Genomic DNA, 25,350 nt, shown 5'->3' with positions numbered 1-25,350 from the left:
CCCCCCCCGATAATCTAGATTCTTCGATTGAATTGCATAATCCTTCTTTCGCTAAAACGTATCCGCTGAATCATGAGATATATCTTCAAACAGACAAAAAAAAAAAAAAAAAAAAAAGAAACGAGGTGGAGGAATTCCTGGAAAGTTCAATTACCAGAAGATATTGCTCGACCACTTTCAACGAAAACGCCACTCAAACAAAACCGACCTTTTCCCATTGAATCAAATCGAACGGAACTCGCTAGTGACAATATCGCTTCAGGAACGTTTTATATCGCGTTGAGTTGTGTTGTTTTTTCGAACGTGAATTCAATTAACGCATCGTTGCTCAAAGATGCACATAGTGATTTATGCTCCTAGCTTACACACACTGGGAAGCTTCCTATTAAACTGATGGCGCGCATTAGGTCTCATCGACAAACTTGTACACATGCAGAAGATGGAGGTAAAGTTCATACATGATGTCCGCGAAATTATACCGGATAGCCAATGATATCGGAGCGGTCTGGCCTGCATGATTCTACCAACACGATTCCCTGTGTGCACCTGGTCTCCCTTTCGCATAATGACGGATCATATGTACACACGGCGATGCGGCCACCATTGAACACTTGCAAAGAGACTTACCGATGTTTTTCGATAATCGATACCTACCTAATGAGAACGCCGGCTCGTCTGACATTGCTTCCTCGTTTTCCCGAAATTCTGCCCACTTTATGTAGAATTCGCGTTCTTTAATATCTCGGAATGAAAAGCAGATCGATAAAAAGTTGATGTGGATGACATGGACAGTACAGCTGTTTGTAAAGTTGGAATTAATGAAAATATTCATATTGGTAGATAATACGCAGAGAAAATAAATTATTGGTAAATTGTAGATTCGTAAGCTGATATTTGAAATGGAAAATTTAAAAGTACAAAAGTGCACTGAATACGCACAATATGCAAATATATTTAAGATATTAAAACTGCATTCGTTGCGTCTATCGAATAGGTAAAACAAGTTTCTGTCTAGGGCCTAATTTTTTAAGAAAGATTGTAGAAATTTGAATGTATACTCGTAGTCCAATTATTAGGAATCTAGAACAAATAACTTAAAATAACTGGAACAAGTGAATTTCATTTCAATAGAATATCTTGTATCGTTTCAGGTGTGGACAATGAAGGTCCTTTGAGGATTTGCATGGATGTGCGCGGCGAGGCTCCGACAATGTGCGGTTCCGTGTTAAAGTGTTCGTGAATAATCCTAGTTTTCGTGTATTCATATGGTTCTTTCGGCTGCTGGTATCGCATTCTGCCCCGAAACGGAGTACGCAAGAACGATGTCATAGTGAGGTGCGAGTTGAGCTTACGTCGAGCACAATGGCACTTTTGTTCGCCATCATTGTCATCCTGGTCACCACTGCCATGTCGCTGCCACCGGTCATCAGAATCGGTGAGTCGAATCGATGGCTACATCTTTTAAACGTGTTATCAATAGCGACCAAATTTAAAATTACCGAAAAAGATTGAAAATTAGTTGGCGAATGTTCGTCTCGTGCAAATTTAAATAAATGCAAATTTACGTAATCCTTGTGTATCGCGTTAATTAGATATAAATCCTGAGAGATTTTTCGAGATTTACGCTCCTCTATAATTGACAGGAACGAAATAATTTACAATATACGTGTTGCGATGATTGGTCGCGAGATTGGGACGAATTTTATACGATTATCTATGTATTCGACACGGTTACGCGGGTAAGGATGTTGTGGTGAGTAATTAAATTTATCTCGCGGCACCTTTTTCACGGTGGGTTCTGCTCGTTAGGAGCGAACGTAGGGAAAACAAAGAGAAGGAAAAAAATAAGGAAGAGAGAAGGAACGAGAAAAGAGAGAATGTTCCACGGTGAACATTTATTGAATGGGTCGAAGTTAATCTTTGATAGACGGATTGGAAGTAAACGAGTTTTAATTACTTCTGCGACTAATTAACGAGCACGAGATTCTTTTCTCTTGTGCCGTACTTCTGATCCACGAAAATTTCGCACGGTGGCTGACGAAGGTACACATCTTCGCTCTGATACACCGAATTTAACAGCCTGACTAATTAACCGCCTCGCGAGTTAATTTAGCCTCTGGTAGTGCTGCGGGTGAGGGTCTACGTGTTGCTTCGATACACATATGCACGCATATATGCCTTTTCACCCGCTCTGAAGACTGTTTAACCAACGAATTAATCTTGAAATATATATCTCGACGTGAGTAGAAAATTCATCAATCGCAAATATATGTATAATACATCCACACACAACGCTATATCCGAAATTCGTCCCTGCACTTCCACGCCCGTTTCGTTATAATCTCTAGAATTGCCTTTAGCTTCCTGCTCCGCGTGCATATATTAATTAATATACCCACTCAACTGATTAGTTATCCAATGTGGAAAGCTGGGTAAAAGCTTTTTCAGGAACAAAGATCTTGATTTGCATGTCGCATATGAAGCGGTCAGGTAGCAAGCAAACGATTCTCTTACAATATGATTCATCCTTTAAACCGAGTACCTCTTACCGGTTAAGTCGCTTCCATGATCTCTAAGAGCTTGCCCGCTCAGGGGAAAGTTTCCATAATGGAGGACGTAACTCCTACGAAACAGGACACTGAAAAATTTAACTCGCTGGCCGCTACGTGACCGCACTCCCGAGCGTACGTTGTGCGACAGAGAGAATCAGGGAGGACCCCGCAAGGTGACTACAGAGGATCGAATCTTCACCTGTTACCGGGATAGTGCGACTTCATCAGTCCACCCTCTTTGCTATTCCGCGCACAGCTTCGACGAGAGGACCGTGCATCCGAAAACGTCGCTCCTCAGAGGTACACACGCTCACCCCTGACCATCGTCGCGTCCTGGCCACGCGACCAAAACTTTCCTCCCAGTGTAATTGCACGAATTTCAACGCGGTGAACCGCCCCGGGGAAACTTAGCCGCAATTTGAACCATACTATGTTGACGAGAGAGGCCAGACCGTGATTAAGGGGGTGCCAGCGTGGAGAAATCTAGAAATGGGGTTGCTGGAGTATTCTAATCATAGGAAGGATGGAATTTTAGGGAAATTCTGATTTGATTAATTCAATCTGGAAGAAATTAAGATAAGAGAGACTCTACAGAATAGTTCAACAAAGTATTCGAATACTTTCGAAGACCAGAGAAGAAAAACACGATGAATCACGTTTTTCGTTTTATCGAGACTGTGTCTTTTTACTCAATTTTCAAATTATATATTTTTACCAGCCTTCTTTTTTTTTTATAAAACTTTGTGAATTTTTATATGTCGTGCCTATTTTGATCAATCAATTTTATCAATTTTATGTCAACGAATATTTCGTAATATTTTATATGCAAGTTTTCTATGACAAGCGTTCAAGTATTTAAGTGAGCTACTCGATATAGGGAAATTTCAGGATTAATTAATTAATTTGAAATAGCTCTGATCAAAGGGGAAGATTTGAAGGTAATATGAACATAGACCTGATATACAAGATACCTATGAATTAATGTACATTTAAGCTATACAGTGCTAAGACTACTAGCTATTGTCACTATTGCAACATCCAGTATTATGGATTTGGGTACTGCAGAATACAATTCCGATATTAACAGTAATTAAAACTGGACATTAATTAGTATTGGGTGCATAGAAATTGTGTGTTTGATTTTACTATTCTGATATAATATAGCGAAAACTATAATTTTCATTAATAAATTATTTTTTGAGCCTACTTTGTATATTAATTAATCCTAGAATTAATCTCACAAATAAACAAAAAGCATTTCCCCTAAAATGCATGATACAAAGAAAGATGTAGCAACGATTTTAATCTAATAAACTAGTTTTAACTAAGATAAAAGTTTAAACTAAACGCAATTAGGCCGTAGTTATCTTGGCAAAGAGATAATAACATTTTCTCTAAGAAGTATCGCAAGTAAATAGGATTTCCTCCTTATTCGACTAGAGTAATCAGCTCGACGCTGATGTACGATCTCGGGGAGACAGTTTCTTCCAGCGGAGACAACATCGATCTTTTGATACATTGTCATTCGTGCACAAGCTTCGGGAATTCTATTCCCTCTCTAGCCGTCAAGTTGGAGGCGAATCTTATTCAGGATCTCGATGAGAAACAGCGGAACACTGTCGTGTTGTACCTGAAAAAGCTCATTCTCCACACGAATCGTGCGAATAGCTCATCGTGATTCAACACGCGGGACTTGCTTCGATATCGCATGACTTTCGTCGATGTCTCAAAACGTTTGATTCTTCGAGGAAAACTCACAGAATCAAAATTTCACGTGACCGGTGATTGCTCGAAACGAATATTGTGAATTTCTTAATGGGAATATATTTTTATTCAATAGTTTGGTTAAGATATCGTAAAAGTCAGGATTACGTACACGGTATTCTGCTTCCTTCGGCAGATTAAATCGATACAAGATTTAAAGATCTTACGTTTCCAGTTTGCTTTCGACTGATTTACCGAGACGATGGAATATATGTACTAATTTTCTGTTTAATAATATTATCTCTTAAAAGTCTATCAGAGAATAGACTTCTTTTTGAAAAAGTCAAGTGAGAAAGATTCGTGAACAGATTTATCCATACCAACCATTATATATTTCTAGCGTAAAATAACATTATTTCCAAGTAAGTCTCAAACGACATTTTTGTATCCAACATTTTCTCATCGTTTTGATGTTCAGAACCGACTCTATAAATATCCCAAACATATTTTATGATATCCTGTGTAATACGTAGCGCCGGGTAAAAGCTTCGTCACATAGATCTGTGGAACCGTGTCACGTAGAACGAAAAGGGGCGAGCTTTCGCCTTCCATCCCCGGACGACGTTCGCGAGGCACGTTCCGCAAATATAAGTTGGTGAATTTCCGACGAGCACTCCCGCGACTTTAATTACCCTCGCGGCCGTGCGAATCAGTCGAGTTGCTAGCATTAGATTCGCGGATCGATATCGTTAACGACGAAGATGCGACGCGTCATCCTCCCTTTCCGACACTCACGGAAGGTCTTTTCGAGAAGAGGCAGGGGGTCGCGGGTCGAAAAATGCACTCCTCCGTTAAGCCTGTGGATCTCTTCCTTCCTGCTGAATATTCCACGTCGTAAAATAAACCCTAATGAAGTCCGGAACGAAGGCGCATCGCTGTGGTGCTAACAGTATTAAAGATTTATAACTCGACTACCGACTACGGGGAATTATAATGTGCTTAGAAGCTCTACGAAGGTGTGGTTGCTCAGTGTCAGAGAAGAAGCCGGTATTCTATGACGATCTTGCCGTATTTCCAACCAAGAAGCTCTGCTTTATGGGAGCATGGCTGGGTCGAAGGGTACAATTTAATTGGATGTATCTTTTTTAGAATCGAAGTACGTGTCACGATTCTCCTAAGTTTATAGTCTAAGTATATTTCTGAGCGTTCAAATATTTACTTTATTGTAAGTACTGTTCGCCTTAGGACAACGGAAGTGTCGGAACTTAATTGTTGTTTAAGCGTTCGTAATCTTATTCTCTTAGGGTTAAGGACTAAACTTTGGCAACTGTATGTACTTTATGGGAACGAACATTTTGAAGCTTTTGGTTAATAGGTCCAGTAGTGATCTGTACTGAACATCTCACTTGGTGCAATGACTATAAAATGGAACAGAATCATGAAAATCTTTCTAGTATCATCTTCTATACGCAATTATAACGTACCTTGCAATTTTTTATGGATCAAAGTTCTTTTTTCTACGATAATATTTTTGTAATTTTCTAACCATCAAGGATCACAATTCATTTAACAGATATGACACATATACTACGTATTATACATCATCGATGGCATACCAATGACAAATCACAAGAAATCGGTGCAACACGGAACGTGTTAAAATCATCGATCGAAGGATCGAGAATCGAAATGGTTCGAATCTGTTAATTCATGCAAAGAGCGAGATGATTACTCGAGTAGTCGATAAAGCATCTTTATCTGTGCGAACGGCAAGGCGTCTCCATTAAAGTTTCGCGAAAATTGCTTGGAACGAGGCACTTAGATTTTATCATTCGGTTAAGTAGTTTTCTCGTGGCTCTGAAATTTAGTTCGTCCTTCTATCGTTATCCTACTCATTCAGATTTCTCTTCCTTTGAATCTAGCTGCTTCTCGATAATCGCGTAATACCCCGACGACGCTATCGAACTGTCTGCTATTTACGAGTATTTGACCCGTTTCTCTGCGATTGTGTTACGTGAAAGTCGAGTGAAAATAAATAAATAAATACATCGAACGGCGATATTCGATTGAGCAGATAGAGTTTAAGCCGATTGTTTATTTTCGTGTTTATTCGAGCGTCTACGCCAAAACTACCTGATATTACTCTATTACTGATTGGAGTTTGTTTTAACTTTGGAATTTACACAATCGCCGATCTGTGGATTGCATATTTTCTAGCGAAATTAAGTTTCACGTTTGTATGTTTTTGTCTGGTTGTAAACGTGCTTTTGGACACGACGAAAAATAGAACAGTTCGTAACAAAAGCTACGTAGGTATCAACAATCGACAAGATTCGAATGCTATTCTAGAGTCGGATAAAATCAATTTTGTAGCATATGTTCGACTATGAAACGCGTTGCGTGTGCTTTCCGAGAGGAGGAGATTATTCGTAATAACACCTTTCACTGGAACTTCCAGCCAACAGTTCGTGCGTTTCGCCTTAACGATATCTTATTCTCTTGACAATCCCTGAATACCAGCGACCCGATTCGGTACGAAAGAAATAATGATAAATGTCACGGGAAAAGTCTCAGGTATGGAAAATGATCGGTCGACTATTCGCGTTCCGCGAGATTCTTATCTCGACCGACGAATAACTCTATAAATATCCCAAAAACCGGATCTAATTCCGTAACGTATTGTATAAAACGCACGGCGAAAAGCAAAACCGCGAAACAAAAACCATGAGACCAGTTAAATCTTGCGAAATCCATTAAATCGCTCCTCGACTTTTACATAGATATCAGCGAAATAGTCGAGAGATTAAAAACGATTCAAGACATCGTTTTGAATCTAGATAAAAGGTGTAAAAAGCGTGGAGCGCGATCATCAAAAAATTTCTCTTACTTCTCCAGTGTCCACGTGACACTGGAAGAGAGAAAAAACGGGCACACGATAAACAGCCACTCGCAGGTTCCATGAAACCACTTCATTCTCGGCGAGTGCTCGAGACAATGCGTCGTCACTTGCCTGGCATACATGGCTCCAAAGAACGCGCCTCGCCAACGAGATAATTCATCCGGGCGAGATTGCAATTCCCGTTCGAACCGACGCGCTCCGTTCCAGCGAAGTGGCCGTAATTGCAAGTGCAATCGCGCGACTGCGTTGCCTCGTGAAATTTATGCGTCCCCTTTCAGCGTCCACGCGAGCCATATCAAACTGAACGTTTTATTTCGTGCGTCGACGACGAGTCAACTTAGAGCAAAGATAGCTGCCAAGACAAGGCAAAAGCTCCAGAGTATCCTTAGCTTTTAGTTCATAGGAGTTGCGACTTACGACGCATATAAAGAGCGTCTAGGGAACGCTCCGTCGTTCCGAGATCGTCAACGACCAAGCCACACGTTTTCCCACCTTCGAAACAAATTACTAAAGAAACTCTCGTTATTTGTTGCGAAAAGTGGCCAGTCGATGAGGTTGTTTCTTTTAGCTGATGAATTTTAGCCAGCTGGGGAATGTTGAACGCAAGTTCGATCGGAGAATTTTATTTGTCTTTATTGGAAAATGCTCCCCTTCCCAACAGAACGTATTGACTGAACGAGAAGGTAGGACGGTGGTTTGATTGGTTTCGTGTTTTTCGGCGGAAATGAGAACCCGACCAGATTTCGTGTTGCGGGAATGGGCAGCCAATTAATTTAATCCTTTAACTATTATTGAAACTATGTACAGAAGAACATGAAATTCAATCTGTTCTCCCCGACCATCGATTCATCTATCTAAGCCCCAACCACTTCCATAACTTTTAACCGAAATCATTCCTAGTCCTTGTAAATCCAAGGCTTTACAACAGCTCGCCTCGTGACAGTTAAACAGCCACCCCTCACGGTGCCATGAATAATTCAATTTTTAACCCAGAATCCGTTAATCGAACGCGATACCTTTCATGCAAATGGCAGGAACTTCGCTGCATGTCCCTCTCGGTCGCTCCGAACCGTTCGTCCGTCAAACTTCTACTCGTTAGAACGTCCACTTCGTGTGTTCTCTCAGTCGTGTGTTACACAGGCTCACGAAAGCACTCGAACAGTCGTAGTCATCTCCTACGAATACGTCACGTGTGTAACACGAAACATTTTGAAATTACGTCAGTATTGTTATCACGACAATTGATTAACATGATTATATTGATAAAGTATCAAACAAATTCAAAGATATATGTATTACACCTCACAAAGGTATTTGAATCGACTATCTACTATATATTAATAAACCTCAACATTTAATGGGATCTAATTTAATAATATAATATAATTTAATATAATCATGACAGTCGAGTCTCGTTACACTGCTAATGAAATTTCGATATACTTAACGAATCACATAAAGCGTACACATAAAATCGTTGTATGGTTAGTGTCCAAATACTTTGGTGAGGCAGTGTACGTGTTTGCTTCGAAGTATTCATTCGATGTGTTAGATTCGGCGCGGCAGCGTGGCGTGTTCGCTTTTAGTCGAGTACTCGCTTTCGCCTGGCAGCACACATACATCGAGGACACATGCACCTAGTCGATTTCACGTGCATACGTATGTCCGCACCCAACGCGACACCGGCCATGGTGGACTGGGTGGGGAGGGAAGGGCGCGCTGGGTGAACAGGGTGAGCTCGCGCGCGAAACGCTGAGTTGCAATATCGGAATTCCTAGTAGGTAAGCATCGACACGGGCCTTGATCCAGATTGCGCACAGAGCCGAGTATCGCCGTGACTCGTACGCCAACCTGAAAGAGAAAGAGAAAGAGATCATGTTGAGGCGGCTTTTCAAACGACTGCCTCGTATTTTTCAAGAGCCTTCTGATTCAATGGTGATGCGCCTTCCAGTTCGCCCGGAACTCGCCTCGAATCAACGAGTACACTTTTCCTCTTGCCATCACACTCCTTGTACTCTTCCTGTTTTGCCTGACTTTCTCGCCGAAACCGTTTTTTCTTTTTTTCGGCTGAATACGCGTGAAACGACGAGCGCGTGTGTGTCAATGTTTCATGAGGACGCTTGAATGGTCTGTTTGGATATATGGATAGTCTCTGTTTTCATACTGATTTCAAGGGATAATAAGGGATTCTGGAGTATTGCGCGGCACATCTTATTTCGTAATTAGAACGCAAGTGATTTCTATTAGTATTAATTAATTTGGATTTGGAAAATTTGTATGACACGATCAAGCAGATTTAATACACTTGCATGGTGAAATGTTTTGAAACTTTCTAAATATTTATAAACTTATTTATATAGTAACCTCCTTTCTTTTCTCTATATTTGTCGACGACGGCCATAACATTAATTTTCCATTTCTTCAAGAGTACCATATGTATACTAATATTTGACAACCAGGAAACTTCCCATCTGTAGTCGACTCAATTTTCGTTCAATCTTATGAACCGGTCTTAATAAGAATATTACATTCATACGTGCAAAAGTAAAATTACACGAGGCTTACGCGCTAAATAAATTGTAGCAAAGCGCAACACTCTCCTTTCTCTTAATCCTCTTGGAATTTCACCGCAGGAAACAATTTTGTTCGCAATGTTCCGCGGAACTGATACAGCCTGAACAATAAACGCAACGCTTACAACCTAGCAAAAGCAATCCTTGGCGAAATTATCAAAGCAAATGCGTATAAATTCAGGGATTCTCGAGAGAAGGGGGATGGAGGAGAGAGATAGAGAAAGAGAGGGAGAGAACACCAGGAAGAGAACATTTGAAAAAAAAATACGAGCTTTCAACGAGACGACAAGGAGGGTGTTCGTTTATCAACAAACAGAATTCGTATAACTCGCATATAAAAAACGTTGCGACGATTTATTTCGTCGAAAAATATTCATATATATTTGTCTCGGTAAATAATACATGTTATATCGTGTAACCTACAAACAATGTAGCGATTTATCGGGTTGGTTACCACTGCTATTTACATACAAATTTGTTTGGCCGAGCATGTGCGAGTTAGATAACGCGTCCTATAATAAATATCATCTAAGTGATATTAGATTGAAAATCCGTGATGCGTGTCTCTTCTCGATCACCGCTGGTAAATTTTGGAATTAGCAGGATAGTAAAAAAGCAACCAATTTTTGAATAATTTTTTATAGAAATTATATAGATTTTTGTAGATTTTAAAGAAATTTTAAAGAAAATTTTCGATTAAATCGACTCGTTACGCCTTAATTAGATATTCTACATGCTATATAGTTATCTAAAAATCCAAAATGTCCATTAAAATTAATATCGTTTCTTTACTTTTCGTTTTAGTATCAGAACTTGTTCCTATTTTCATAACAAAAATTGTTCTCCCCATAAAACTGTATTTCTGTTTGTCTTCAGCTTGTTGAAACTGTCTGTTTTCGTATCTGAAGCACAGCGTCGCCGGCTGGGATATAACGAGCCGATATCGTGCGCCGTTCAATGCAACGATCGCACTTCGAGCGACTCTAGATTACTCGCGCGAAGTCGTAGCTAAGAACGGTGCTCGGAACTCGGCGAAGAATTCTCATATCGACGCGACGCGACGGTACAGTACAGGGGGTTTAAAGAATTTTTCGAATTGATCGCGCTGTTATGCGTTCCACGCAAGGAATTTCGGCACTCTCGCGTTCCTTCGTTCGCCTTGGTTCGTTAGGCGAGATAATAAGGACAGAGATTATCAGACGACTGTGCGAGTTCTTTTGGGATTTCCTTTCTCTGTGAACGTTCGTCATAACGAGATGAACGAGACGAGAGGAGACGAGACGAGACGAGACGTCGCGTCGCGTTGTATTTCGACGTGCGCGCACACGTAGCGAGTTCGTCATGCTGAAAACTGAGGGATCGTTTCTAAGAGAGGGATTTCTAAGGGAAATCTCCTAGCGCTCGTTTAGATCATGGTAGCGTAAACGAAATTGTTCCGCGATATTATTCAAAGCGTGAGTTTAATTAAATTTACTTAAACTTATTCACGATCCTTTTTCTATAATCCGTAGAATAAATTTTTAAATAACTCGACACCTCGCTTGAAAATTGTGCAAGGAAAGATATGGAAATATTTGGAAAAACCTAAAAACAGAGGGTTAGATTATACTTTTTTCTTGTACAAATAGCGATAATTTATATCCCGACGAAATATCCGCGATACGTGCTCTAGCGGTGGTCATAGTCAGGCATCGTGTTTTAACGCCATGACCCCTTGGAAAAGCGAAGCGATTTATTCGAGGCGCAGACCCAACTGGCGCCTCGAAATTCCGACGACGATCCGCTTATTTCATCAAGAATTCAATAAGAGAAATTTTTTATACGGAAGGGTATGAAATATTTCGCCAGGTTTGAAAAGGGTGGTTGAACATGACTTCTCCTATCGTGTATTGATACGTTCGAGATACCATTTTCATCCTGCTATTAGAATTTCTACGATTCTTATATGTATAAAAAGAAAACTTCGTTTCGTGAAAGCCCAATGTACCGGTAGATTCTTTTACTGAAAGTTTCATACGACTTTACTACACTCTTGTAATCTCAGAGTTCTTAAAGCATTTTGTATAAAAAAAGAAACTTTGTTTCTTGAAAAATCTGCGTATCTCCCCTTTGGGTAGCGAAGGCTTCATACGGTTCTATTAAACATTTTTCTACAGTTTCTAAGACGTTTTTTACGAGAATAAAATTTCAATCTTACGAGAAGAAAGTATCGTGCAATTCTATCACAACCACATAAATTTGCTACGGTTAAAAGATTTTTTTTATGAGAATAAAACTTCGTTTCCCCTAAAATCGACGTACCACTCGATGAAAATTTCATAAAATGCTACTACGATCCCATAATCTTCCCAACAAACTCTATGTCTTTTCATAAATCACAAGCAAGTGATCGTACGATGTCACGATATCTATCTGCACCCAAGTGGGAAAGCTTTAATGGAGAAATTCTATCATCGATACGTGAGGAGTGCGTTCCTGTAAAAAGGAGCCAGCCGAGGCAGAGGGGATCACCCAATCGTCAAATATTTGGCGATCGACGTCGAGCAATATTTTCCCTCGACTATACGCCGAGATTCCTGGTTAATCGATCCTTTTTTCATCCCATAAACGCGTACACGTACATGCGTAGGAGGTCGAGTTGATCGAACGACGTAACCTATTAAAAAGAGGAGAAACGATGAAAACGTCCCACGAGATAAAATATCGGAGCGAGTAGTTGCGATCCGAGTCAACGAGCTTATCCAGATGCGATTGAACGTAATCCTGCTACGAGACAAATGATGTCTCGTGCGGGAGACATATCTGCCTGCCTAGAACTCCGGCTATCACATTGACGGAAGTCAAAAAATAGTCGTAGAAGTGGAGTTAATCGCTCCAATGGATTCGTGCTTTTGTTTCGTCGAGCGTTGCATACTTTGTACGTATGAGATAGTAATTTGAGTTTTACAATAATATTTTGGAAATTAATATTAGCTCTTTCATTCAGAGAATTCTTTAATACAATTTTTTCAGGAAGCTTCTGTTTTAGATAAAAGTACGTAAATAGGATAAGAGGATCATGGAATAGAAAATGAGAATTAAGAATTGAAAATACACTTGGTATATATGTATGAAATACTGGATAGATATAGATAATCATTGGTGTATAAACAGCATACACAACATAGGCTTTCAACTAAATTAAATATAACGCAATTGCCCGCCCACAATTCCTTTCTCAATTCTACGTTAATGCCCGTGTAAATCCTTCTGTTGTTCTACAACCTTCCTTGTTTACGTGTTCAATGCAAATCTCCAACAGGGTCGAAATTGATTCACGCTTGCTGATTTAGAGCCGAAGATAAATAGGAGTAAACATCCGGGTACTAAACAAGGGTAGATAAATTTCATTGAGAAATGCTTCTTTAAAGCGGACGATCTGACACTAGGAAAGTTTCTGTCTGGGAACCTTTTAATTGGATTGGTTTTACTACTTAACAAATGAATTTCGTGAATTATTCTTCGTAAAATTGACGTACTTAGCGCGCAATTAGGGACAGCCGTCAGTCAAATTAAGCAGCAAATTTAAAATGAAAATCGTCGTAATGATCAATTTGCATCCCTGTCTACGACCGGGATAGAAGAAAGACAGATATTCTCGATTAAATTTTTAATTCCGAACGATTTCCTCTTAATACCGAACATCGTTTGCTTTAATCCATCTCGGGGAAAAATTGGACTCGTAATTATCTGAGCTTGTTTTAACATAAAAATGTGAACTGATTGTGAAAATACACGGAAAATATTTTTATCAGGAAAAAACTCAAGAAATTTAAAATATGATATTACAAATATTTGTTATAGTTACAATATTAAGATTCAGAAAATATAGAAAAATATCGAGAAAATCACGAATAATAATAGAGAAAATCCTTGGAAAACCGCGATGAAGCTATCAACAAGCCGGTCCCTGTGTCCACTTCTTGAACGTAAACGATACGGGTCGACAACGTATAGATATATCGCGTTTCATTGTGAGCGAATAGCGCCGACAATGCGATCGAAAAGCACAGAAGCTGGGATTTCCACCGAAGGGGCAGGGTTAGCAGGCTGATATTGTCGGGCGGGGTGTGGAACAAGTAGTCATTTCGGCGATGAGATCAGCCTGTCGAACCCTGCGCCGTGTTTTATTTGTTCGATTGGTCGAGCGTCCTGCGAGAGAATCCTTTTCCCGTGTTCCACGTGGTTACGTGGCACTCTGCAATCCAGAGGGCTGTAGACAGTCTAGACTTCGTTAAATCCCTAACACATGTAGCAAAAGGACACCGGATTATCATGTGACTATTCATTTTCGTTTTCGATAGTCCGTATAATATTTGAAACAAGATTCTAGAAAAGAAAAGAAAATATATTTAATAATAAAAATTCGCCGTTTTTAATCTTTTTGCTACAGTAATATCAACCGAATAAAATTACTATAAAAATTATTATACGTATACAGAGTTGCTTGATCTACTATACTGCAGGGATACTGGGTTGCATGCAGATTCCTGTTTGTCAAATATGAAATAAAACGATGAAAAGTGTATTTAATAAAAGAAATTCCAACTCTCTGAAACTATGTTTCTCTGAGGATTCACGGAGGATTCTCTTGCTTCTGAATCACATACACGATACACATTCCTGCCACGTGCTGCCTAATCTCTATATGACACCATGCACAGCTATTTTCACAGCAGGATCACAATGTGTGTTAGAATAGATACAAGCGCAAAACGTGTAAATGAAACAATTACTGAACATGTGTTCACTGAATATGTAGCAATATAGTTTACATGACCATACTACTTAACCATGAAAAAAACTGTATTTATTAAAACAAATAATAAAACTAAATCAAATATACAAAAAAATTAGTTTTTCGTAGTAGTAACTCTTTCGTAGTTACTGTCTTCTTTCATAACTGAACAGTATGTATAGTGGAGTTTGTTCCCAGTACATATCTGTAGGCCAATATAGTTTTTGAACGACGACCGAAGCAAAGTTAGTAGCGCGAAAGTTAATGAAGCATCTAGCGTAGCAACTTGCAACAACAAGCATAAATTCTAGAAATAGTCAAAGTTTATCGTAGACAATCCTCATTGTCTTCGGAGTTTCCTCCCGTGTCACTCAGGAATGTTCGTACCTTCCAGACGATTAACCCTGTACTTCCTCTCGAGTTAGCGTCTCTAGGTCGGTTTCCTTCCTGAGATCACAAAACCGACTAAACATCGTCGTACGCCGATTATATTATCTCTCACCGCTTCAAAGCAATCCTCATCGTGTTTGTCGCAAGAAGTTTCGTCGGTCATGGACTCGCGGTCTTCGCTCGTCTCTGATACACCGACGTCATTATGCGAGATTAGAAGTCAATTATAGAGTTGGCGCAGGTTCGTTCGACTGGTAAGAACCGGCGTGAACGTTCGCCGCGATAAGCGGCCCGCTTCATGCTTCGGAAACGACATTGTCAGACGCAAACTTCGCTCTTTGTGCGGGTTCACTCGGAAGTCGAGAGTTGTTGTATCTTCTACTTGCCGCGTTTACGTTTCAAAGCGCGCGTGCAGATTTGCAGTTTGTTAATTATTCACTTTGCGTGTTTGTTCCGTTGATTTCTGGTAATTGCAGCCGAATTTCACGGTCTCATAATTTCGAAATTACGCACAGAAATATGCTATAGAAATACCGTAGCGAGTTACAATATGCCACATATTTTTGTCTCGAAATATGTATTTTATTAATATAATATAATATTATAAAATAATACATAATATAATATTAAATATGTATCTAATTAATCTACAGTCCACTTGTTATACTTGTATTTGTTTCATATTACGACACTTTTCTATACTCATATGTGCCTGGGGTCACCACCTGTGTGTGTACAAAAATAAAAAGGGATCAAACCCGTTTAGATAAATAAATAAATAAATAAATAAATAAATAAATAAATAAATAAATAAATAAATAAATACCTACATACATACAAACATAAATAAATAAATAAATAAACATTGTCACGATAGTTGCGTGTCGCAATTCGCAACCTGCGGCGATGCAAAACAGTGAACGACGAAGGAAACGCGGTGTTGCAGCAGCGACAATGTAATACAGCGTTGTGACTGTCACCACGTAAACTGTTCGTTGTATATTCACCAAATTAATACGATCTGCGATCGCTATATTCGTGTTTCGTTAACAAGCGATTAATTCCTTCTTGGTAGTTGACATCTCATCCGCGTTCCCGCGAAATCCTCTGGTTCGTTATCAGCGATCAATCCGGAGTGAAATTAAACTGAGTGAAATTAAGTTAGCCTTAAACTATCGAGGAATAATAGGAAAATATTGAAAATAATAGAGCAAAGACAAGAAGTTTCTGATTAATAATATATCGTAACTTTTAACGCTAAGACGAACGAAGAACTAGTTATTATTTCCAGCCGACTTCGAATCGTGTTTCGAATCGAGCTTTGACACGGACAAGTTTAGATTTCGACTCTTCTGCTTTTCACGTCGAGCTCTCGCTATTTGCTTCTCCATTGGAAATTGCTAAAAGCATCGTAATCGATACCTCATCGAAGTTGCGCCCGATACTTTTTAATTAGAGATACCAGCTGCAATTTAAATGACGGATGAGTCGAGGTTTGAGGATCGTCGTAACGAAAGCAGAGAAGGGCTTGCTCACCCTTCGTTAGTTTGAGCTTGGCTTCTGTTTGCCTTGCGTTTAACTGGATTGCAAACCGTAACTTAAGAGGCCAATGGAATTAAAGGAACAGTTACACAGAGTATATCGAAAGTAGCTCCATTAAAAGAACTTCACTGTACAATATCGATCGCTAGACTCTAGTAATTCTAAATTTCAGTGCTTTTAATACAGGTCTATAGGCTTATAAATATGCATACGCATATACATAGATGTACATATACATAATGCGTAGCAAGGCTATAACAGAAATTAATCACGTTCCTATGGTGGTGGGTTCGTTAAAAGCGATGAATTATTATAATGGGGACGAATTTACGAGCATTCATAGATGAATTCCGTGGAAATCATTGTTTGAACTCGTGAATGATTCAAAGTTTAAATAGCTTGGCGCCCCGAGTGTTTAAAATTATCATATTATGATTGTGTGTGTCGCGTCGCACATGGAAACTGATATCAATCACGCAGAGAAGGGAGGAACGAAGTGATATTGGTTGACGTGTTTCACTAAAATTTTGCGAAATATATAGCGGACAGACGCAAATTCGCGGCGAAATATTTGCATAAATGTCGTGGAAAATGCGGTGATAAGCGGTGTATTTGACAAAGCACGCCTCTTCGACCACGTATGTTTATGCATGATCTAATGACCACGATAAATATTTATTACGGCGGCGGTTATGAGCGTAAATATCCGGGCAAAACTCGTTAAAATATGCATAAACGTATTTACACGCGGAATTAAATGTAAATAAAAAGTAAGGTCCATACGCGAGTACCCTCCGGTCGCGAGAGGCGAAAACGTTAAATTATGGTCTCGTTACCGCGTACACGGTGCGAAAGCTTGATCAAGTCGTTTCAGTTCTTGACTATGATTTTCCCTCGAAGAAAATCCGGCATATTTCCCGGAGGAAACTGCTATTTCTCTCTTTTATTGGGCTAGAAGAATAATTGAACGCCTCCATTACGAAATGGAATCTCTGTAACGGTGACTAATTCGACCAAGTAATTCCACGATGGATTTCGATTTATCTTCACAAGTTATTAACTCGTTCTCGCCGACGAATTCAATCATCAACTTATACCGTGATTTTAAGCTATTCTGGTATTCAAATTTTACATTATAATCTAGTCGCAAATAATCTTATCCTTCGATTTAAATTCGTCAACTTGAAACTCTGTATTCGATTACCATCCAGGGAGTGGAAACCACCGTTTTCTAATTATTATTCCACCAAAAGATCAGCAAAGGCTTTCATTTCCTTTTACGAAGTTCCTCGCTTCTCTTTCGAATCATTATCGATGTTAAATCGGCGCCATTATGGCGAGACGTTGAATGCTGTTTCTGTTGACACGATAAACCGACGAAGATCGTTGGTAGACAAGCAGATTTTCGAACTCTCCAACAATCTTTGACTCTTCGTTGCGAGCTTTTATGTCCCGCGAGAGCAGGGAAAAAGGCAAAACCGTCGCGTTGAATATTTTACTCGGAACCGTGCGGCGTTCGCGGTTAAGGGAATAATAAAACGGCGTGTCGTAAAGGAAAACAGTACTTTAAGCGCTTCGAGAAGCAACTCGCAGGAATCCCCGGGGATAATGAAATCTTCGTAGAAAAGACCCTCGACGAAATTTTAGACTGTTTATACTCGACTATGTATATTACTATTACCCTTGTGGAAATAGAAAGGATTGAATTGGAAAACTGAAATGTCAGCTCTGTACGAAAGATTGGGATCTATCGATGTAATGATTTAAAGAAGTTTGTATTTGCGACATTTTCCAATAACAAAAGTAAAATAATTCTATCGTACGTCTTTATTTTATATCTGATTATTCGATTGATTGAGTCGGTTGGAAGCCAGTGCCGATTAGTTTCATAAATTCGAATATCAAGAAATAATACAAAGAAAGTTAAGTAGGTCGTTATCAGAACTTGGAAATCTTAAAAAGCTCTTTGCACGCAAAAGAAAACCCACCTCGCGTACACTTATCTCGCGGTTAGAATTTCAAGAAGAAACTTCTCCTATGTATACTCTTCTTTTCAAGAAATATCCTATTGACTCGGAGCAATCGTATTCTCTTTGTATCTCTCGGTTTAACCATCTCTTCTCACATTCAAATTCCGCGCGTTTCTCGCTCCCATTCACAACACCTAAAGTAATTACACGGAACAAGACCTGGTTGGCGAAAAAGCGATAGATAGCCTTCGAACGAGTCTCCAAGGAAGAAAAAGTATGACGGAAGAACGTGTTTAGGTCTCTTCGAGTCTCGAACGAGAACTGCGGTCGAAGTCAGAAGGAAACGGAGTTTTTTCTCACGCTTAATCGCGACGACGTAAGAAGTTCATTAATCTTGGTCGCCTTTGAGACGTTCCTTCAACCTTCCGAATTACCTGCTATGGTTTCCTCCCGACTTTTCACCAGTCGTCCAATTTCTGAACTTCATCGTCTTATGGACGTCCCGTAATTACTTTCTCGGGTTCGCGTTATGCTAGTTGCGTTCCACGGAATAGGGGTTCCTGGTCCTATCCATCTTCATTCCAACGACGATTGTCTAAAAAGGACGGAGTTTGCTTCTAATCTAAAACCCTTTCATCTTTTAACGAGTAATTCGTGTTCCATTCGTGTCACGACACTTCAGATTTTAAAGTCATCGTTGAATTACTTGAACCGCTAATTACTCTATACACCCTATATCCTTCTCAATTCCCCATTTTCTTTTTCAAACTCGTACACTTTTCTATCCCATTATCACGTACGCGAGCTACGAATTTTTTAATTCGCCAAGTTCCATTCAAGCGAACGCATTGAGCCTCGTTCAATGAAACCAGCCAAACTTCATTCGTTCATTCGTGTATTACGAAAGGGTACAAAGAAGATCTTTTGACTGGCGTGAAACTAACCTCGGAATTCTCCGGCGTTTTTCTCAATCTCTTCAATTTCAACGCTCTGGTAGAGAAGGATCGCGATTCTCCGCGAGGAAAGGAATTACCCGTAGTGAGAAACACGAGGAATTTGTGCTCCGTCTTGATACATGTGCTTAACAAACCGCTTTTAAGAATTCTCATCAGGCGTGCAAATGACGCTTTTTTTCCGCTGCTGCAAAGTAAACGACTAACGCTAACGAAGGCAGCAAAGATTCGCGTCGGTGAATGTGTTTTGAATGCACTTGTACCTGCCTGCGTGTACACCGAAGAGCCTTCTAATTAGTCAGCTGGTTATCTTTCGAGTAACCGTTTCAAACAGCCATTTTCTTCGTCCGCTAGCTCGTTGTGTTTCGATTATTTTACTTGTAATTCGTGAGTCTTATCGATTCCAATGACGATAAGATTTTAATCGTGTAAATGCTGCCTTTTTCCGAATCTTTTCGTACTTTGTAAGAAGTTTTCTTATACAGCAAGCTGTAACTAAAAGAAATCTATGTTACGAGGCTTTCAAGACGACTGTTTATAACAATATCAATTTATCCGATTGCATATACAATTGATTGCGAGCAGAGATAATAGGAGTTGGATGAATTTAGTTTTGACACAAAATAAGGAAGTAGTTGGGAAAAACGAAGAGATATAGGGTGTATAGATAGACGAAGAAAAGCATGAGATTCGTGTTGCCTCTTTTCAGAAGATACGGTTAATGAGATATTTAATAGCAAAGTTTCGTCATTTCCGTTGAATGATCCATCGCTGCCTGTATCGTGTCGTACTGTGGCGCGAATTTAGGAACAGATATTTCGTATATATAGAAGAGGGGTAACTCCGAAGATGCTCTGATTCAGAGAAAGAATATTCTGATCTGTGTATTATACATCTGCTTAATCCTTTCTTACGCTCGAACTGCAGAAAATGGATTTGATCGATGCAGAAAGTTTCACACGAGTAAGAGCACTTACAAAATCTGTCCTTGACAGCCAAAGGCAACTATGAAGCCAGAATATCAAAGAAAGTTCGTGCAAAAATCCGACGAACTCTGTTCTGCGGTAAGCAGAATAGTGAAGGAGTTGGGTTTCGTGTCTAAGAGTTTAACGATCGTGGAAGAAGCGTTCGAAGGTCGATAGAGTGATCTGGAAGCCAGTTCAAGTTATTTTGAGCGCAGGTAAGAGGTCCTCTCGGAGCTAGCAGCTTCGACAGAAGCCGATAAAACCCACTCCGAATCTCTGGCAAATTCGATTTTCTCCCTTTGTTGACGATTTTTAATTCCTCGAGGATTTAACACGCGCAAAATTTATCTCTTTTTCTTCTTATGTAAGCAAACAGCTTTGTCGAATAGGGAAAGTTAAATTTATTACAGAGGCGGATCCAAGTTTCTATTACTCCCTGGTCGTTTGGTTCGCGAGCGAACTTCATTCGGACGCCTCGAAAATCCAATCAATCTTTTCCTTACGAGGAGCGAAGTTAACCGAAAAGTTTCACTGTTCGCGATTCAGAACAGAATGTAGGACGTTCGATCGTTCGCGGGGGGATGAGACTGGGGGAGGATTGCATTCTTCTTTGAACGGATTATAGCGGAAAGAATTCTCGCCTGGAACTCGGAAAATCGCCGATAGAGATAAAGAGAGCGAACGAAGGAGACGAGACGACCCCTTAAGTCCTAAACGCGCCGTGGTATTTGGCGGTGAACGCGCGCGCTAAGATATCGCTAGGGATCACGGTCATTTAGATAAAGACGGAGCTTTATTAAATTTACACCCTCGATTGTGGCGAGGGGCGAAAATTGCCGGGAGGAGGGGGAGGGGATTCGGAGCAGGACAATATTATCGACGAACTTCCAAGAAACCGTGTTCCAACAGGCTCAATATCGAACGTGAGGAAATTTACGAGGGTGCAGAGTGTCTGAAAACTCATTCAACCGTTTCTTCCATTCTTTTCTGATTATTTTTTAATCGATCTTGATCTATTGTTACATTAATCAAATATTGTTGCAAATATCTATGAAATAGAAACTTGAATATTTGACGGATCGAACTCGAACTTGGACTTTATTTTTGCGTATGATTTACGTTCTGTGTACGCAACTGTAAATCTCTCACAAACATTCTTGGTCTAATAAGAATCTAATAATAATGCATCTAATAAAAACGTATAACGCGAGAAATTTGTGGTATCATGGTTGGAAGCTTACCTAACTCTCCTTTGTGCTACGACTCTGTGAAATCCCCAATTCCAAAGGGTTAATTCCGCAATTAGTAAAAACCTAGAAACCTAATAATCAATTGGTAAAGTGAAGCATTAAACGAATCTGCACGTTTAAGCTGCCTGAACGATTTGGATTCGAGACAAGAGGAGAGAAATGAACACTGTGGAAGATATTATGGCCGGGTAAGATCAACGGTATTAAGGATAAACGGCGATGATATTGCAAAAGTGTCGGCCAACGAGGGTTGTTTTAGTTAATGCAGTGGCGTTTTAATAGGGGAACCTGGCAGAGTGGTCGGTGGAATTTGTACAATTGCACGCATTAAGGGATATTTACGTTACGAGCGCAAACATGATCACGATGAATGGCAAACAACAGCGTATTTATTACGGCAATAAAGATACCATATTTTTGCGATAGGGGAGCCGCGAGGACACGTTAATATCTTTTCCGCTCAAAGCAGGGCAGTTTGAGTTGCAGATTTGCTTGGTGCCAAGTGAATTTACAGTGGCCATTCGGACGAAAGAACAGCCGAAAACCGGAGGAACAACTTGATTTTTCGAGTCTCACTTCAGATTTATCGGATCCTCGTTCGAATTCGAGAGTTTATTCAGCGTGAAACGTTGGAATGGAATCGCGAGCGTTTATGCTTTCGTAGCATCGATTTTCAATACACATTTAACTGAATAGTTGGGGAATTTTTCCACTTCTTCAACAGAAATAACTGTTACACGATGCTTTTACAAGGTTGATCAGGATTCTTCTCTTCAGCGTGACTCTCTCGTTATTGTTCTTTGAAAAGAAAGAAGTCGATCGTTTTAATTGAAACTTTTATTAACTGTTCTTCCAGATATATTATTCATTGTTATTTATCTGACAATCGTTCATTATTTATTCCATTACTGTTGATTCTCTCACTTTTTCACTGAAATATCCTTTCAGCTTCCTTACAGCCTAATTCTCAGTATTGAATATTCTTCCTGTCAGTCTTTCTATACATTCTGAGTCGCTGCTTTCATTAATTTCACAAAAAAAGTTGCAACTAGGTTGTGTCTATCAAGACACACTAACCAAATGCAGCAATTCCTTACAAATGCATAAAAATAATTGCGACTTACAGTTGTTACTGCTTCTCTAGAATCTTTCTATACGCATCGACAAAAGATCACGAAACCCGGTGAAATTTACAAGAAGCCGATAATGAACGAGCGCGTTAATGACGCCCTTATCTGGTGGTGGCGTCGCGTACAAGTGGCTTCATAATTCATGCCTTATCGCCAGCACTGGACGCGCGGCCTTTTCACACAGCCGATTTTCCCCAATTCCCTGTCGGCTCGTAAAATTGTTTCAACCTCTCTTATAAACTGTACAATCGTCCTAAAAAGAAAGTTGCACGCATTCGAGAAAAATTGAAAACGCTCGAAACGCCGACGAGCTCGCGCACAATGCAAACATTCGACGCGTTTCATGATCCGTACATCTTGCCTCTTCGTGTTTTCCGTAGATCGGAAACGCGAGTAATCCTCCACTGCGAGAGGATCGAGATTTATCGTGAAAAAAATAGAATTTCCTTGTGGAATGCTTTTAACGGGACGAAGATTAGCGAGAATCGATACGTGTTGCTCGTAGAAGAGGATGAAAGCGCCTCGATGACGATGCATCTGAAGCTTCTTTGTTCTTCGATGATCGTACTTTTACAGGGATATGGAAACATTAAAAATATTTCTCTACGATGCTGTAAAATCGTTGCTTCGCGCAGTATGCACTAGCGCAGTTTTAATTTTAATGTTGTCGAGTTAAAAGTGTTTGCCATTTACAGTGAAAATTGTAACAAAGGAATAAAAATTTTTATTCCTACATCTGAAAATTGTACTCTGACAGAAGCGTAGATATACGAGGACGTTATTACAAGCGTTTCTGAAATGAAGAAAATGCGCAACGTCTTGCGCGAGCCATTGTTAAGTAGTAACAGTCAACAATAAAGCGTCGAAGCCCTATATCCAAGTAGAAACGACCAGAATATAAAAGGCAGACGTATAGCCGATGTAACTAACGAAACATAGTCAAACTTCAGTGCATAAAAATTCGTAAAATACCTCCAACTGATTTGCATTTGAGAAAGGAGGACCGACCAGCAATGGAAAGGGAATGAACTAATCCTCGCCGAAAGGACGACGAAAACATTACGTACGAACGAAATTGCGAATTTGCATAAGTTTCGCCTCGGCCTTTTCGTGTTCCGTTTTTCAGCTGTGCTTTGGCTGTTCCATCAGCTAGTCGATGGTAAAAGAAAGGAAAAACGAAGAAGCTTATATCTGCCTTTCGGGTGATTTTATTCCACGGAAATAGCTGGCAACTAATGGACTTCCGTGGTTCTCGTTCTGAGGCCATCTCGTCCAATTGTTCCATCGGTTCTTTGCTTCTCATAACTTCAATGAAGTTGCCGTATTCGCCAATAAGTAATTCAAGGAAGGGACAGAATCTGAAATGTTAGGAAATCTTCATCGGCCGCGAGTAAGCGTTGGCATTCAATGCAGACCAATCTTGCCTGTTGTGTACAAGTTTTCTGGCTGACTTTTATCTTAAAATTCCGGACGCGGCAAGTTCAGATAGTCTTCCGCGAAACTAACTTTTCACGGTTAGTCTGGAATTTAAATTTCACGAATATAAAGCCGGTGTATTTAAATATTTTTTGATACCAGCCTCAGCTTATTGACGGCGATAAAAGCATAGATTGGCGTATTAAAAAAAAAAAAAAAAAAAAAAAATACCGGTGTTCCCATCTGTGAGTTATTAACCAATTTTGTTCGTGACGCGAGAAAAATAATTTCGCCTTAATCTCAAAATCTGTTTTGCGCATGAAAATATCACGCCTCTTCTTCGCACTGCGAATTGAATACCTGTCAAATTTGAATCAGGAACCGTATTGCACGCGCACATGGAAGGATAAAACGGTGCCTCGTCGCGTAATTAAACTGCGCAAACAGCGTCGCGGCTCGAAAATTAATCGGACGACAAACCGAATGAGAGAAATTCTGCTACAATATTTCCTGAGTCAATACACAATTGTTTTTCCAAATATTTTGTTCTTTTTTCGTCATTCCTCTTGTCCAAAAACCTGTGACACTGAACAAGGGGAAACAAATTATTTCTTCATTCAAGTCACACACATCACTGTGAACAAAAAGGGGGAGAAAAAGAAAGAAAAAAAGAAGAAGAAAGGGGGAGAAAAAATGAAAAAGAAAATAAAAAAAAAAAATGAGAAAAAGATGAAAAAAGAGAAAAATGAGACAAGGTATGGCACTGAATATTCCAGGGTTGTTAAAATGGCTATTCTGTCTCACGCACACGACGAAGGAGAGTACGGATTCTTACATTTGGCAGTGTTCCATTACCGAGTGTCGGCGAGATGAAAAGGCTGCGAGAGAACAGCACTGGTGACAAAAAGTGCCCTGTCTGACTGTCCTTTTGTGAAAGAGAAGATCCTGCACGGCCTTTCAACCTGACACACTCTGCCTGAAATCTGACTGGAAGGAGTTGAATCTGCAATTAATTATGCACGAACGCTGAATCGAGGCATCTTATGTCTCCCAATTCGAATAGATGATTACTCGGTTCGTTAGGCTGTCCTTGATTCCCTCGTTTGATTATCGAGTTTATCGGTGATAAAACTAGACAGAGTTTCATTCGGAGAAAATGAGAATCACGGGGTAATGGTAAAAGGTTTTTTGTAAAATCCGCTGTTTTCACATTCGCCAGTGAAATGCGA

At 39.8% G+C, this 25,350-nt stretch overlaps 1 protein-coding gene across 2 annotated transcripts in view; it reads left to right on the top strand.

Moving 5' to 3' along the window:
- LOC100749612 (glutamate receptor ionotropic, kainate 1-like) overlaps positions 1-25,350 on the top strand; it is a 104,844-nt gene that overhangs the window by 8,142 nt on the left and 71,352 nt on the right. For both annotated transcript variants that reach the window (XM_003493230.4, XM_024370916.2), the window contains exon 2: positions 1,152-1,435. In XM_003493230.4, coding sequence (XP_003493278.3) covers positions 1,363-1,435 — 73 coding nt within the window. In that variant the 5' untranslated portion in view covers positions 1,152-1,362. The remainder of the gene's footprint in view (positions 1-1,151; positions 1,436-25,350) is intronic.

Source organism: Bombus impatiens, unplaced genomic scaffold (genome assembly GCF_000188095.3).
Source record: "Bombus impatiens unplaced genomic scaffold, BIMP_2.2 scf_1060, whole genome shotgun sequence".
Taxonomy (NCBI): domain Eukaryota; kingdom Metazoa; phylum Arthropoda; class Insecta; order Hymenoptera; family Apidae; genus Bombus; species Bombus impatiens.
The sequence above is the reverse complement of the archived record's forward strand: the minus strand, read 5'-3'. Positions and strand labels throughout refer to the sequence as shown.